At 47.5% G+C, this 16,018-nt stretch overlaps 1 protein-coding gene across 1 annotated transcript in view; it reads left to right on the top strand.

The window, feature by feature from the left end:
• Window positions 1-2,049: 2,049 nt before the first annotated feature.
• Window positions 2,050-16,018, top strand: part of LOC106576631 (cullin-associated NEDD8-dissociated protein 1) — a gene marked incomplete at its 5' end in the record, with an annotated part of 37,880 nt that continues 23,911 nt past the window's right edge. The window contains 6 exons of the mRNA XM_045711291.1: window positions 2,050-2,183; window positions 2,866-3,122; window positions 7,089-7,194; window positions 7,639-7,784; window positions 14,841-14,992; window positions 15,224-15,364. Coding sequence (XP_045567247.1) covers window positions 2,050-2,183; window positions 2,866-3,122; window positions 7,089-7,194; window positions 7,639-7,784; window positions 14,841-14,992; window positions 15,224-15,364 — 936 coding nt within the window. The remainder of the gene's footprint in view (window positions 2,184-2,865; window positions 3,123-7,088; window positions 7,195-7,638; window positions 7,785-14,840; window positions 14,993-15,223; window positions 15,365-16,018) is intronic.

Genomic DNA, 16,018 nt, shown 5'->3' on the forward strand with positions numbered 1-16,018 from the left:
ATGAACTGATGGACCATCCCCTCTAGTGATGGTGTTGTAGTGTGTTAGTTAAACCAGTTAGATAATGAACTGATGGACCATCCCCTCTAGTGATGGTGTTGTAGTGTGTTAGTTAAACCAGTTAGATAATGAACTGATGGACCATCCCCTCTAGTGATGGTGTTGTAGTGTGTTAGTTAAACCAGTTAGGTAATGAACTGATGGACCATCCCCTCTAGTGATGGTGTTGTAGTGTGTTAGTTAAACCAGTTAGATAATGAACTGATGGACCATCCCCTCTAGTGATGGTGTTGTAGTGTGTTAGTTAAACCAGTTGGGTAATGAACTGATGGACCATCCCCTCTAGTGATGGTGTTGTAGTGTGTTAGTTAAACCAGTTAGATAATGAACTGATGGACCATCCCCTCTAGTGATGGTGTTGTAGTGTGTTAGTTAAACCAGTTAGATAATGAACTGATGGACTATCCCCTCTAGTGATGGTGTTGTAGTGTGTTAGTTAAACCAGTTAGATAATGAACTGATGGACCATCCCCTCTAGTGATGGTGTTGTAGTGTGTTAGTTAAACCAGTTAGATAATGAACTGATGGACCATCCCCTCTAGTGATGGTGTTGTAGTGTGTTAGTTAAACCAGTTGGGTAATGAACTGATGGACTATCCCCTCCAGCTAGATGTCCTCCTTCCAACCTGGTTTATCTTCAGTTGTATTCAGACCTTTCCCAGTCATGTCGATGGACATGGGAGAAGAGAGCATCTGTTAACAGCCTTGCATCCCCATCACCTTCAGGCATAAGCCATATTGGCTGACAGCAGTGTGACTCATTTAGCTAACTCTGTCTCTTTCTGTCTCTCTGTTTCTCTCCCTCTCTCTGTCTTTCTCCTCTCCAACCCCCTCCCCCATGTTTCTCTCCCTCTCTCTGTCTTTCTCCTCTCCAACTCCCTCCCCCATGTTTCTCTCCCTCTCTCTCTGTCTTTCTCCTCTCCAACCCCTCCCCCATGTTTCTCTCCTCTCTCTGTCTTTCTCCTCTCCAACCCCCTCCCCCATGTTTCTCTCCCTCTCTCTGTCTTTCTCCTCTCCAACCCCTCCCCCCATGTTTCTCCCCCTCTCTCTGTCTTTCTCCTCTCCAACCCCCTCCCCCATGTTTCTCCCTCTCTCTCTGTCTTTCTCCTCTCCAACCCCCCTCCCCATGTTTCTCTCCCTCTCTCTGTCTTTCTCCTCTCCAACCCCCTCCCCCATGTTTCTCTCCCTCTCTCTGTCTTTCTCCTCTCCAACCCCCTCCCCCATGTTTCTCTCCCCTCTCTCTGTCTTTCTCCTCTCCAACCCCCTCCCCCATGTTTCTCTCCCTCTCTCTGTCTTTCTCCTCTCCAACCCCCTCCCCCATGTTTCTCTCCTCTCAACCCTCCCCATGTTCTTCCCCTCTCTCTGTCTTTCTCCTCTCCAACCCCCTCCCCCATGTTTCTCTCCCCTCTCTCTGTCTTTCTCCTCTCCAACCCCCTCCCCATGTTTCTCTCTCCCCTCTCTGTCTTTCTCCTCTCCAACCCCCTCCCCATGTTTCTCTCCCCTCTCTCTGTCTTTCTCCTCTCCAACCCCCTCCCCCATGTTTCTCTCCCTCTCTCTGTCTTTCTCCTCTCCAACCCCCTCCCCCATGTTTCTCTCCCCCTCTCTCTGTCTTTCTCCTCTCCAACCCCTCCCCCATGTTTCTCTCCCTCTCTCTGTCTTTCTCCTCTCCAACCCCCTCCCCCATGTTTCTCTCCCTCTCTCTGTCTTTCTCCTCTCCAACCCCCCCCCCATGTTTCTCTCCCCTCTCTCTGTCTTTCTCCTCTCCAACCCCCTCCCCCATGTTTCTCTCCCCCTCTCTCTGTCTTTCTCCTCTCCAACCCCCTCCCCCATGTTTCTCTCCCCCTCTCTCTGTCTTTCTCCTCTCCAACTCCCTCCCCCATGTTTCTCTCCCCTCTCTCTGTCTTTCTCCTCTCCAACTCCCTCCCCCATGTTTCTCTCCCTCTCTCTCTGTCTTTCTCCTCTCCAACCCCTCCCCCATGTTTCTCTCCCCTCTCTCTAGGCTCGGCCCTGGCTGCCAGCGTGTGTAAAAAGATCACAGGCCGTCTGACCAGTGCCATCGCCAAGCAGGAGGATGTTTCAGTTCAGCTGGAGGCCCTGGACATCATGGCTGACATGCTCTGCAGGTTGGTGTGTTCTCACTGTCTGACCGCTGGCCTGGACCCAGGTTGGTGTGTTCTCACTGTCTGACCGCTGGCCTGGACCCAGGTTGGTGTGTTCTCACTGTCTGACCGCTGGCCTGGACCCAGGTTGGTGTGTTCTCACTGTCTGACCGCTGGCCTGGACCCAGGTTGGTGTGTTCTCACTGTCTGACCGCTGGCCTGGACCCATTATACACTATAGATGGGTCTTTGTTATTGGATTAGGTTATTACAGTGAATTGAATATCTGAAGTTATTTCTGATTTCTGCCTGTAATGGTTATATATATAACGGTTGCTGGATCAGGACAGTACGGGAAAATATTTGACAAGACAGGACAGGAATTCATTTTCACTCCTGCTGCCAACCTCTAGTCTGCTGGTGAACTTTCACCCCTCCATCCTGTCCTGCCTGCTCTCCCAGCTGACCAGACCCTACGCAGCCTATCATACCGCCTGATGACACTACATAACACTACTTAACATAGTGCTAACCTCTCTCCCTCTCCTCTAACAGACAGGGTGGTCTCCTGGTGAACTTTCACCCCTCCATCCTGTCCTGCCTGCTTCCTCAGCTGACCAGACCCTACGCAGCCTATCATACCGCCTGATGACACTACATAACACTACTTAACATAGTGCTAACCTCTCTCCCTCTCCTCTAACAGACAGGGTGGTCTCCTGGTGAACTTTCACCCCTCCATCCTGTCCTGCCTGCTTCCTCAGCTGACCAGCCCCCGCCTGGCGGTCAGGAAGAGGACCATCATCGCTCTGGGTCACCTGGTCATGTCCTGTGGGAACCTGGTCTTTGTGGACCTTATTGAACACCTGCTGTCAGAGTTATCCCGTAATGACTCCATGTCCACTACTCGTACCTACATACAGTGTATCGCAGCCATCAGCAGACAGGCCGGACACAGAATCGGTGAGTTCCATAGAGACACACAGACATGGGCTAGTGATATCACTAATGTACATAACATATTCCAATAGGTTTCTTTTTCTAGTTGAACGGTTGAAAAACAAACCCTGCAGTAATTTGTATGAGACACAATGTCAGAACATTTTGGACCTTTTTTATATTTGGAAATGTCAAACAATTTAGCCAACATTTTCCAGTTAATGACCCCTTCTTTAGGTGGCAGGTAGCCTAGTGGTTAGAGTGTTGGACTAGTAACCGAAAGGTTGCGAGATTGAATCCCCGAGCTGACGAGGTAAAAATCTGTCGTTCTGCCCCTGAACAAGGCAGTTAACCCACTGTTCCTAGGCCGTCATTGTAAATAAGAATTTGTTCTTAACTGACTTGCCTAGTTAAATAAAGGTAAAACAAAGAAATATATATTTTTTGGCTTTCTCATAATTACATGATGTAATATTACTGTAGGAGCTAGGAACACAAGCATTCACACTACACCCTCTAAATATGTGTATGTGATCAATAAAATGTGGTTTGAGTTGTGCAGTTCATATAAGAGATGTTTTGGGGTATACATAGTGTCATTTCTCCAGGAGAATGAAATGACTCGCCAGCCAGCGTCTTGTGACCTGCTTTAGTTGCAGTCAGCTACAGGAGAATTAAATTGGAGCTCACCGGGGTCGACGTTGAATCTTGATTATATTTTGGGATGGGCTGAATTAATATGGATCAGTTAGAGCTGTTCTGTCTTCTCTCTCCCATCTCTTCTCTCTCTCTGTCTCTGTCTCTCCCATCTCTTCTCTCTCTCTCCCATCTCTTCTCTCTCTCTCTCTCTCTCTCTCTCTCTCTCTCTCTCCATCTCTTCTCTCGTCTCTCTCTCTCTCTCTCTCTCTCTCTCCCATCTCTTCTCTCTCTTCTCTCTCTCCCATCTCTTCTCTCTCTCTCTCTCTCATCTCTTCTCTCTCTCTCTCCCATCTCTTCTCTCTCTCTCTCTCTCTCTCTCTCTCTCTCTCTCTCCCATCTCTCGCTCTTTCTCTCTCTCTCTCTCTCTCTCTCCCATCTCTCTCTCTCTCTCTCTCTCCCATCTCTCTCTCTCTCTCTCTCTCTCTCTCTCTCTCTCTCTTCATCTCTTCTCTCTCCCATCTCTCTCTCTCTCCCATCTCTTCTCTCTCTCTCTCTCCCATCTCTTCTCTCTCTCTCCTCTCTCTTCTCCCATCTCTCCTCTCTCTTCTCCCATCTTCTTCTCTCTCTCTCTCTCCCATCTCTTCTCTCTCTCTCCCATCTCTTCTCTCTCCCATCTCTTCTCTCTCTCTCTCTCTCTCCCTATCTCTCTCCCATCTCTTCTCTCTCTCCCATCTCTCTCTCTCTCTCTCTCCCATCTCTTCTCTCTCCCATCTCTTCTCTCTCTCCCATCTCTCTCCCATCTCTTCTCTCTCTCCCATCTCTTCTCTCTCTCTCTCTCCCATCTCTTCTCTCTCTCTCTCTCTCTCCCATCTCTCTCTCTCTCCCATCTCTCTCTCTCTCTCTTTCTCTCTTTTCCCCCCCTAGCTTTTATTGACAGCCAGACTGTAGCCAAGTCCATCTGGGAACACCTTTTGGATTTCAGTTAGGCTAGATGTGTTTGTTTTAGCTATTTTACTTAGTCATGCCCACTGCTCCTCGGGGAGCCTAGGCTATTGACAACATTGAAGTATTTTATCATTTTCTAGGTGAAAGAATATATTAGACTATTTCTTTTCCATTAGACTTCTTTTAAAAGAACCCCTGAAGGAAGTCAGTGTCTCCTTGATGTTTGAGAGAAGCCATTACTCCTGGTCAGGGACGTGGAGGGACGTGACACTTTGTGACAGGAGGCAGGAGAGTCTCCTCTTTCTGTCCTTATTTACCTGTCAATCTGTCACTTTCTCCTCTCTCTGGAAGAGTGGTGGAGGGAAATGGAGAGATGAGTCATTGAGGCTAGCCTAGCTCCTCTTTTCCTCTCTCTGGAAGAGTGGTGGAGGGAAATGGAGAGATGAGTCATTGAGGCTAGCCTCGCTCCTCTTTTCCTCTCTCTGGAAGAGTGGTGGAGGGAAATGGAGAGAGGAGTCATTGAGGCTAGCCTAGCTCCTCTTTTCCTCTCTCTGGAAGAGTGGTGGAGGGAAATGGAGAGAGGAGTCATTGAGGCTAGCCTCGCTCCTCTTTTCCTCTCTCTGGAAGAGTGGTGGAGGGAAATGGAGAGAGGAGTCATTGAGGCTAGCCTAGCTCCTCTTTTCCTCTCTCTGGAAGAGTGGTGGAGGGGAAATGGAGAGAGGAGTCATTGAGGCTAGCCTCGCTCCTCTTTTCCTCTCTCTGGAAGAGTGGTGGAGGGAAATGGAGAGAGGAGTCATTGAGGCTAGCCTCGCTCCTCTTTTCCTCTCTCTGGAAGAGTGGTGGAGGGAAATGGAGAGAGGAGTCATTGAGGCTAGCCTCGCTCCTCTTTTCCTCTCTCTGGAAGAGTGGTGGAGGGAAATGGAGAGAGGAGTCATTGAGGCTAGCCTAGCTCCTCTTTTCCTCTCTCTGGAAGAGTGGTGGAGGGGAAATGGAGAGAGGAGTCATTGAGGCTAGCCTCGCTCCTCTTTTCCTCTCTCTGGAAGAGTGGTGGAGGGAAATGGAGAGAGGAGTCATTGAGGCTAGCCTCGCTCCTCTTTTCCTCTCTCTGGAAGAGTGGTGGAGGGAAATGGAGAGAGGGGTCATTGAGGCTAGCCTCGCTCCTCTTTTCCTCTCTCTGGAAGAGTGGTGGAGGGAAATGGAGAGAGGAGTCATTGAGGCTAGCCTCGCTCCTCTTTTCCTCTCTCTGGAAGAGTGGTGGAGGGAAATGGAGAGAGGAGTCATTGAGGCTAGCCTAGCTCCTCTTTTCCTCTCTCTGGAAGAGTGGTGGAGGGAAATGGAGAGAGGAGTCATTGAGGCTAGCCTAGCTCCTCTTTTCCTCTCTCTGGAAGAGTGGTGGAGGGAAATGGAGAGAGGAGTCATTGAGGCTAGCCTCGCTCCTCTTTTCCTCTCTCTGGAAGAGTGGGGGAGGAAATGGAGAGAGGAGTCATTGAGGCTAGCCTAGCTCCTCTTTTCCTCTCTCTGGAAGAGTGGTGGAGGGAAATGGAGAGAGGAGTCATTGAGGCTAGCCTAGCTCCTCTTTTCCTCTCTCTGGAAGAGTGGTGGAGGGAAATGGAGAGAGGAGTCATTGAGGCTAGCCTCGCTCCTCTTTTCCTCTCTCTGGAAGAGTGGTGGAGGGAAATGGAGAGAGGAGTCATTGAGGCTAGCCTAGCTCCTCTTTTCCTCTCTCTGGAAGAGTGGTGGAGGGAAATGGAGAGAGGAGTCATTGAGGCTAGCCTCGCTCCTCTTTTCCTCTCTCTGGAAGAGTGGTGGAGGGAAATGGAGAGAGGAGTCATTGAGGCTAGCCTCGCTCCTCTTTTCCTCTCTCTGGAAGAGTGGTGGAGGGAAATGGAGAGAGGAGTATGAGGCTAGCCTCGTCCTCTTTCCCTCTCTGGAAGTGGTGGAGGGAAAATGGAGAGAGGAGTCATTGAGGCTAGCCTCGCTCCTCTTTTCCTCTCTCTTTTCTCCCTCTTTTTCTCCCACCCCATCAACCAATCACACGCTGTGTTTGATGAGCCAAAGACGGCAGTGATTAAGATGTGCAAGATTACTTCAGTGAAGAGCAACACTCCAAAACTATTTCTCTCCCCGCTCTCCCTCCGGTCTCTCCATATCCTGCTATCCCCTGTTTTAATTAACTTTTCTTGTGATCTTGAAAGAGCTCGCTCTACAATTTTGCTTAAAACACAAAAGCCTTTATCTAGCTGTAACTTGTAATTTGCTATTCTCAGTGAGTTCTGGGCTTTTTTTTTTGAAGTCAGAGGCTTGCTTCCCTTCATGTCACATTAGATGAAAGAATATGAAGTTGTTACTAATGGATTGACAGCTAACATTCAGTTTTAATGGAATGATTAACATGTGTGTCCTCAGGTGAATACTTGGAGAAGATCATTCCTCTGGTGGTGAAGTTCTGTAACATAGACGATGATGAGCTGAGAGAATACTGCATCCAGGCCTTCGAGTCCTTCGTCAGGAGGTGAGAGAGAGACGTCCTATTTTAAACGGCTTCAGAGCTAGTGAGGGGTATTGTTTTTATGTTCAGAGAAACAAACACAGAAGGACAGAAAAATGAATCCCAGAATTCTCAGTGAACTGGGTAGTTTATTCACGTTCACCCTAAAGTGTTTGACCTGTGTTGTGATTGGATACTCTAGTCTCTCTTCTCTTCTACGTTTAGCCTCCCACTGTTTCTGTGATTAGAAACCCTTTCATCCGTTCTATCTTGTGCCTTTTATGGATTACATCAAACAAGTGTTTGGGAGGGAGAGAGGGAGAACTAGTGTTGAAAGATTACTGTGGTGCTGTCTGTCCTCCCAGATTACCACGAGGAGAAGAAAGGCTGAGAGATGGGAGTCTTTTTATTAGTAGTGGAAACTAAACGGAACTCAACCATGACTTTTCAATCTCTCCCTCTCTCCAGGTGTCCAAAGGAGGTTTATCCACATGTGGGCACTGTCATCAGCATCTGTCTGAAGTATTTGACCTACGACCCTAACTATAACTACGATGATGAGGATGAAGATGAGAATGCCATGGATGCCGACGGAGCAGACGAAGACTATCAAGGTAAACACTCACTCACTCACTCACTCACACACTCACACACTCACACACTCACACACTCACACACTCACACACACACACACACAAAGAAGACTGAAGGTACTGCGAGCTCATGGTCATTCAACCTCAGGTTTATGTATCCAGGTTAGTGTCATTCAGATTATCAAGAAGTCTTTGGTGGTATTTGTAAATAGCCACAGGATAGTTTTTCAATACCGTCTATTATTTTATTTTTTAATAAATGTGAATATCTGTAGCTGCTTATTAAGTTAATACTTCAACGCGTTAGGAGATAAAGCAGGTGGCGTTCTTCACCTGTCACATTATTTTCCATTAGTTCCCCAGAACAGTTAAAGTAGTCAGGTGTTTTGTAAAAAGCACAACAGGAGAAAGATGGAGCTGGTGAGTCCGTAGAGTTCTGTGTTTATCGCTGAGTCTGTTGTCCAGCACATCAGGTGATGAAGTTACACTTGGATGTAATTCACTACTAAATCTTTACCATCAGATATCTTCTGATGGCTTTCTGCCAGAAGTCACAGAGCTCTGGAGGAGGTATCTGAACAGCTGCCATTTTGTCCCTGTGCTTCCTGCTAGTTTTGTTTCTCATCCGTTCTTCTCCCCTCTGCTCCGTGTGTACACGCTGCTCTTCTTTCAGAAAAGCATGTCACAACTTTGTTCATTTGCAAAAAAATTCACTTTTGCTTGTAAATGTCCACACTCACCGAAAATGACATCCGCTAGCTATGCTTGTGTAACTTTACATCCACTAGCTACTAGCTATGCTTGTGGAACGTTACATCTGCTAGCTATGCTTGTGGAACTTTACATCCGCTAGCTACTAGCTATGCTTGTGGAACTTTACATCCGCTAGCTACTAGCTATGCTTGTGGAACTTTACATCCGCTATCTACTAGCTATGCTTGTGGAACTTTACATCCGCTAGCTACTAGCTATGCTTGTGGAACTTTACATCCGCTAGCTACTAGCTATGCTTGTGGAACTTTACATCCGCTAGCTACTAGCTATGCTTGTGGAACTTTACATCCGCTAGCTACTAGCTATGCTTGTGGAACTTTACATCCGCTAGCTATGCTTGTGGAACTTTACATCCGCTAGCTACTAGCTATGCTTGTGGAACTTTACATCCGCTAGCTACTAGCTATGCTTGTGGAACTTTACATCCGCTAGCTACTAGCTATGCTTGTGGAACTTTATGAGCTGGATTTGCCTGTCTTCGCAATTAGTTTATGCTCGCGTACGCTCGTTAGCGTTTAACTATGTGTTTTTTGCGATTACTTGTGCTAATTTTGTTAGCGTTCTGGTAGCAGAGACCCAGTGGGCTTATCTTTATAGCGCCACCTTGTGTGCTATGTTGGTAATGGTCTAAATCCCGGGATGGCAGAAGAGCGGTATGACTGTATGAAAATCTGTATACCGCCCAAGCCTACTACAACTTTATTTACATCCCCTCAAGGACAATCATGAAAGGTACTGCCACAGCTATAATTATAACCTCCTCCACTTGTTAAGAAGAGAAACATATAGGACTCTACATCACTTCAGGAGAGACCTATAGGACTCTTCATCACTGCAGGAGAGATGTGTGTACAGTATACAGTTGAAGTCGGAAGTTTACATACACTTAGGTTGGCGTCATTAAAACCCGTTTTACAACCACTCCACACATTTCTTGTTAACAAACTATAGTTTGGCAAGTTGGTTAGGACATCTACTTTGTGCATGACACAAGTCATTTTTCCAACAATTGTTCACAGATGATTTCATTTGTAATTCACTGTATCACAATTCCAGTTGGTCAGAAGTTTACATACACTAAGTTGCCTTTAAACAGCTTGGAAAATTCCAGAAAATTATGTCATGGCTTTAGAAGCTTCTGATAGACTAATTTACGTAATTTGAATCAATTGGAGATGTGGATGTATTTCAAGGCCTACCTTCAAACTCAGTGCCTCTTTGCTTGACATCATGGGAAAATCAAAAGAAATCAGCCAAGACCTCAGAAAGAAATGTGTAGACCTCCACAAGTCTGGTTCATCCTTGGGAGCAATTTCCAAACGCCTGAAGGTACCACGTTCATCTGTACAAACAATAGTATGCAAGTATAAACACCATGGGACCACGCAGCCGTCATACCGCTCAGGAAGGTGACGCGTTCTGTCTCCTAGAGATGAACGTACTTTAGCGCGAAAAGTGCAAATCAATCCCAGAACAACAGCAAAAGACCTTGTGAAGATGCTGGAGGAAACAGGTACAAAGTATCTATATCCATAGTAAAATGAGTCCTATATCGACATAACCTGAAAGGCCGCTCAGCAAGGAAGATGCCACTGCTCCAAAACCGCCATAAAAAAGCCAGACTACGGTTTGCAACTGCACATCGGGACAAAGATCGTACTTTTTGGAGAAATGTCCTCTGGTCTGATGGAACAAAAATAGAACTGTTTGGCCATAATGACCATCGTTATGTTTGGAGGAAAAGGGGAAGGCTTGCAAGCCGAAGAACACCATCCCAACCGTGAAGCACGGTGGTGGCAGCATCATGTTGTGGGGGTGCTTTGCTGCAGGAGGGACTGGTGCACTTCACAAAATGAATGGCATCATGAGGCAGGAAATTTGTGGCTATATTGAAGCAACATCTGAAGACATCAGTCAGGAAGTTAAAGCTTGGTTGCAAATGGGTCTTCCAAATGAACAATGACCCCAAGCATACTTCCAAAGTTGTGGCAAAATGGCTTAAGGACAACACAGTCAAGGTATTGGAGTGGCCATCACAAAACCCTGACCTCAATCCTATAGAAAATTTGTAGGCAGAACTGAAAAAGTGTGTGTGAGCAAGGAGGCCTACAAACCTGACTCCATTACACCAGCTCTGTCAGGAGGAAAGGGCCAAAATCCACCCAATTATTGTGGGAAGCCTGTGGAAGGCTACCCAAAACGTTTGACCCAAGTTAAACAATTTAAAGGCAGTGCTACCAAATACTAATTGAGTGTATGTAAACTTCTGACCCACTGGGAATGTGATGAAAGAAATAAAAGTTTAAATAAATCATTCTCTCTACTATTATTCTGACATTTCACATTCTTAAAATAAAGTGGTGATCCTAACTGACCTAAGACAGGGATTTTTTTACTAGGATTAAATGTCAGGAATTGTGAAAAACTGAGTTTAAATGTATTTGGCTAAGGTGTATGTAAACTTCCGACTTCAACTGTATGTGACGTGTAAAGTGACACGTTCAGGAACATGGAAACATGTCACACAGCTGTATATAGGACTCTTCATCTCTTCAGAAGAGGTGTGTGTGTGTGTGTGTACAGGACTCTTCCTCTCTTCAGAAGAGACGTGTGTGTGTGTGTGTGTGTGTGTACAGGACTCTTCCTCTCTTCAGAAGAGACTTGTGTGTGTGTGTGTACAGGACTCTTCACCACTTCAGAAGAGGTGTGTGTGTGTGTGTGTGTGTGTGTGTGTGTGTGTGTGTGTGTGTGAATGTACAGGACTCTTCACCACTTCAGAAGAGGTGTGTAGGACTCATGTCTTTAGGACTTAGGTTTCTGTTTAGAGATCTGCCTCAGTGTGAGAGAAGTTAGTTCTATCTATTAAATGGTCTTCCATTTTCAGGACTCTTACTGTGCACAATAAACCCCCAGTTGTAAGTCCCCACTGCACTGACACTGTTAGTGTGTCGTTTGTTGCTATGACTGTAAGAGCTCAGCCAGAAAGACAATCTGTTGCTTGGCCACGCATGAGCACTGTGAAATCAACCTAGAATAATGCTAGTAAATATTGAAGCCAGCCAGCCAGCCTCTCTCTCTCCCTCTGTCTCTCTCCCTCTGTCTCTCTCCCTCTGTCTCTCTCCCTCTGTCTCTCTCTCTCCCTCTGTCTCTCTCTCTCCCTCTGTCTCTCTCTCTCCCTCTGTCTCTCTCCCTCTGTCTCTCTCTCTCCCTCTGTCTCTCTCTCTCCCTCTGTCTCTCTCTCTCCCTCTGTCTCTCTCTCTCTCCTCTGTCTCTCTCTCTCCCTCTGTCTCTCTCCCTCTGTCTGTCTCCCTCTGTCTCCCTCCTGCCTTGTCATGAGACTGAATGTTATTATCTACAGGCTGAATGGAGGACTGCTATTGGAGCAGGTAATGCAGCTGCTTTCAGCAGACCTCCAGTCATTACTTCTACTACAACTCATAGAGATGGCTCTTGTCATTACTTCTACTACAGCTCATAGAGATGGCTCTTGTCATTACTTCTACTACAGCTCATAGAGATGGCTCTTGTCATTACTTCTACTACAGCTCATAGAGATGGCTCTTGTCATTACTTCTACTACAGCTCATAGAGATGGCTCTTGTCATTACTTCTACTACAGCTCATAGAGATGGCTCTTGTCATTACTTCTACTACAGCTCATAGAGATGGCTCTTGTCATTACTTCTACTACAGCTCATAGAGATGGCTCTTGTCATTACTTCTACTACAGCTCATAGAGATGGCTCTTGTCATTACTTCTACCACAGCTCATAGAGATGGCTCTTGTCATTACTTCTACTACAGCTCATAGAGATGGCTCTTGTCATTACTTCTACTACAGCTCATAGAGATGGCTCTTGTCATTACTTCTACTACAGCTCATAGAGATGGCTCTTGTCATTACTTCTACTACAGCTCATAGAGATGGCTCTTGTCATTACTTCTACTACAGCTCATAGAGATGGCTCTTGTCATCACTAGCAGTGTGAGGACTGAGGACCAGACAGGCTTTTGTGTTGTCACCTTGTTGAAGCTTTCGCCTGAGTCTTCTCCTGTAACACTGTTCCTCCCAGATGGGTGCGTCTTGTACTGTGTTGCTGAGTCGCTCCTCTCCCTCCTCTCTGTCCCTTCCTCCTCTCTGTCCCCTTCCTCCTCTCCCTCCTCTCTGTCCCCTCCCTCCCTCCTCTCTGTCCCTCCCTCCTCTCTGTCCCTCCCTCCTCTCTGTCCCTCCCTCCTCTCACTCCTCTCTGTCCCCTCCCTCCCTCCTCTCTGTCCCCTCCCTCCCTCCTCTCTGTCCCTCCCTCCTCTCTGTCCCTCCCTCCTCTCTGTCCCTCCCTCCTCTCTGTCCCTCCCTCCTCTCACTCCTCTCTGTCCCCTCCCTCCCTCCTCTCTGTCCCCTCCCTCCCTCCTCTCTGTCCCTCCCTCCTCTCTGTCCCTCCCTCCTCTCTGTCCCTCCCTCCTCTCTGTCCCTCCCTCCTCTCTGTCCCTTCCTCCTCTCTGTCCCTTCCTCCTCTCTGTCCCTTCCTCCTCTCTGTCCCTCCCTCCTCTCTGTCCCTCCCTCCTCTCTGTCCCTTCCTCCTCTCTGTCCCTTCCTCCTCTCTGTCCCCTCCCTCCTCTCTGTCCCCTCCCTCCTCTCTGTCCCCTCCCTCCTCTCTGTCCTCTCCCTCCCTCTCTGTCCTCTCCCTCCCTCTCTGTCCTCTCCCTCCTCTCTGTCCTCTCCCTCCCTCTCCCTCCTCTCTGTCTTCTCCCTCCTCTCTGTCTTCTCCCTCCTCTCTGTCTTCTCCCTCCTCTCTGTCTTCTCTGTCCCCTCCCTCCCCTCCCTCCTATCTGTCCTCTCCCTCCTCTCTGTCTTCTCCCTCCTCTCTGTCTTCTCCCTCCTCTCTGTCTTCTCTGTCCCCTCCCTCCCCTCCCTCCTATCTGTCCTCTCCCTCCTATCTGTCCTCTCCCTCCTCTCTGTCCTCTCCCTCCTATCTGTCCCCTTCCTTCTCTCTGTACCCCTGTCTCACACACTCTCTGGTTGTCATGTCTCTCCACCAACCATAATGTGTGCTCCCAGAATGCTGAAGTATTTCATTTATAAAATGGCTCTTGACAACAATGAGTTTTTGTGGAGCCTGGAGTGTTGCTCATATCGTCTACAGCACTATGTTTTAGCACAGTTTGCCAGTCATCCATAAATCATATTCCTACTTATTCCTATTGGCTGGTTCCTTTAATAATTCATGGTGCTGACTGACTGACTGACTGTGTGTAGCTAGCTTGTAAACAGGCCCAGGGCAGCACAGTGCTGGGACTAGCCTCCTAGTCTTATTAGGCCCAGGGCAGCACAGTGCTGGGACTAGCCTCCCAGTCTTATTAGGCCCAGGGCAGCACAGTGCTGGGACTAGCCTCCCAGTCTTATTAGGCACAGGGCAGCACAGTGCTGGGACTAGCCTCCCAGTCTTATTAGGCCCAGGGCAGCACAGTGCTGGGACTAGCCTCCTAGTCTTATTAGGCCCAGGGCAGCACAGTGCTGGGACTAGCCTCCCAGTCTTATTAGGCCCAGGGCAGCACAGTGCTGGGACTAGCCTCCTAGTCTTATTAGGCCCAGGGCAGCACAGTGCTGGGACTAGCCTCCTAGTCTTATTAGGCCCAGGGCAGCACAGTGCTGGGACTAGCCTCCTAGTCTTATTAGGCACAGGGCAGCACAGTGCTGGGACTAGCCTCCTAGTCTTATTAGGCCCAGGGCAGCACAGTGCTGGGACTAGCCTCCTAGTCTTATTAGGCCCAGGGCAGCACAGTGCTGGGACTAGCCTCCTAGTCTTATTAGGCCCAGGGCAGCACAGTGCTGGGACTAGCCTCCTAGTCTTATTAGGCCCAGGGCAGCACAGTGCTGGGACTAGCCTCCTAGTCTTATTAGGCCCAGGGCAGCACAGTGCTGGGACTAGCCTCCCAGTCTTATTAGGCCCAGGGCAGCACAGTGCTGGGACTAGCCTCCCAGTCTGTGATGAGTGTATCTCTGTCAAACTTCACAGGTCAAATGTCATTGGAAGGATTTGAGGTTAGGCAGTGATAATGTCTTGACCTGGAACAACCATGTGATGACAGTAGTGTTTGTGGTAGTCAGGTGGTCGTTCTAGACTGGTGGATGAGCTGTGTATAACCTGTGTTTGAGATGTTTGTGTTTTCTACCAGCTAATGTGCATATCTGACATGGTCACAATGCTTACAGAAGCATTTAACTCTTTCATTCTCTGTAATAACTACTGCTAGACTGTGTTAAGTCTCTAACCTCACACCACCACCACCCTTTGACCTTTACAGGAAGTGATGATGAGTACAGCGACGACGACGACATGAGCTGGAAGGTTCGCCGTGCGGCCGCCAAGTGTCTGGACGCCGTGGTCAGCACACGCCACGAGATGCTGCCAGAGTTCTACCGGACCGTGTCGCCCGCGCTCATCGCCCGCTTCAAGGCCACACACACACACACACACTACCCCGTGTTCCTCTAGGTCTACATCTTCCAGGGAGTTTTACCTAGCCGTTGGGCATCTGTTTTGTGTTTTTGTTTGCTCTCTGAGTCTAGGCTGGGTTACTAAAAAGTAAAAGCACTTTAATATCAACAGTTGTCACAAAAGGGCTTTATCAATACATTTGATTGATTGACTGATGTATTGGCTGATGTATTGATTGCTGGATTGTAGGAGCGGGAGGAGAACGTGAAGGCTGACGTGTTCCATGCCTACCTGTCGCTGCTGAAACAGACACGTCCTGCTCAGAGCTGGCTGTGTGACCCAGATGCCATGGAACAGGGAGAGACTCCACTCACCATGCTGCAGAACCAGGTAAAACACACAGAGGGAGAGGCACTGCCCAGACCAAGGGTGTGATATTTCAGAATACACAATTTCAGTCTAGTTTGGCACGTTCCCTGCTAGCCTGGTCTTAAAAGTACTACCTGGTTACCTGTATTAACTTCTATGGGCTAGGTGGGACGTTAGCGTCCCACTCTATTCAACAGCCAGTGGAATCACGTGGCGTGAGATACAAATACCTCAAAAATGCAATAATTTAAATATTTCAAACATATGACTATTTTACACCATTTGAAAGATAAGACTCTCGTTAATCTAACCACATTGTCCGATTTTCAAAAAAGCTTTACAGCGAAAGCAAAACATTAGATTATGTTAGGAGAGTACATAGCCACAAATAATCACAGCCATTTTTCAAACTAGCATATATGTCACAAAAACCAAAACCACAGCTAAATGCAGCACTAACCTTTGATGATCTTCATCAGATGACACTCCTAGGACATTATGTTATAAAATACATGCATGTTTTGTTCAATCAAGTTCATATTTATATCAAAAAACTGCTTTTTACATTAGCATGTGATGTTCAGAACTAGCATTCCCACCCAAAACTTCCGGTGAATTGACTAAATTACTCATGATAAACGTTGACAAAATACATTAAGAATTATAGATACAGAA

This window comes from Salmo salar, unplaced genomic scaffold (assembly GCF_905237065.1).
Source record: "Salmo salar unplaced genomic scaffold, Ssal_v3.1, whole genome shotgun sequence".
Classification (NCBI taxonomy): Eukaryota; Metazoa; Chordata; class Actinopteri; order Salmoniformes; family Salmonidae; genus Salmo; species Salmo salar.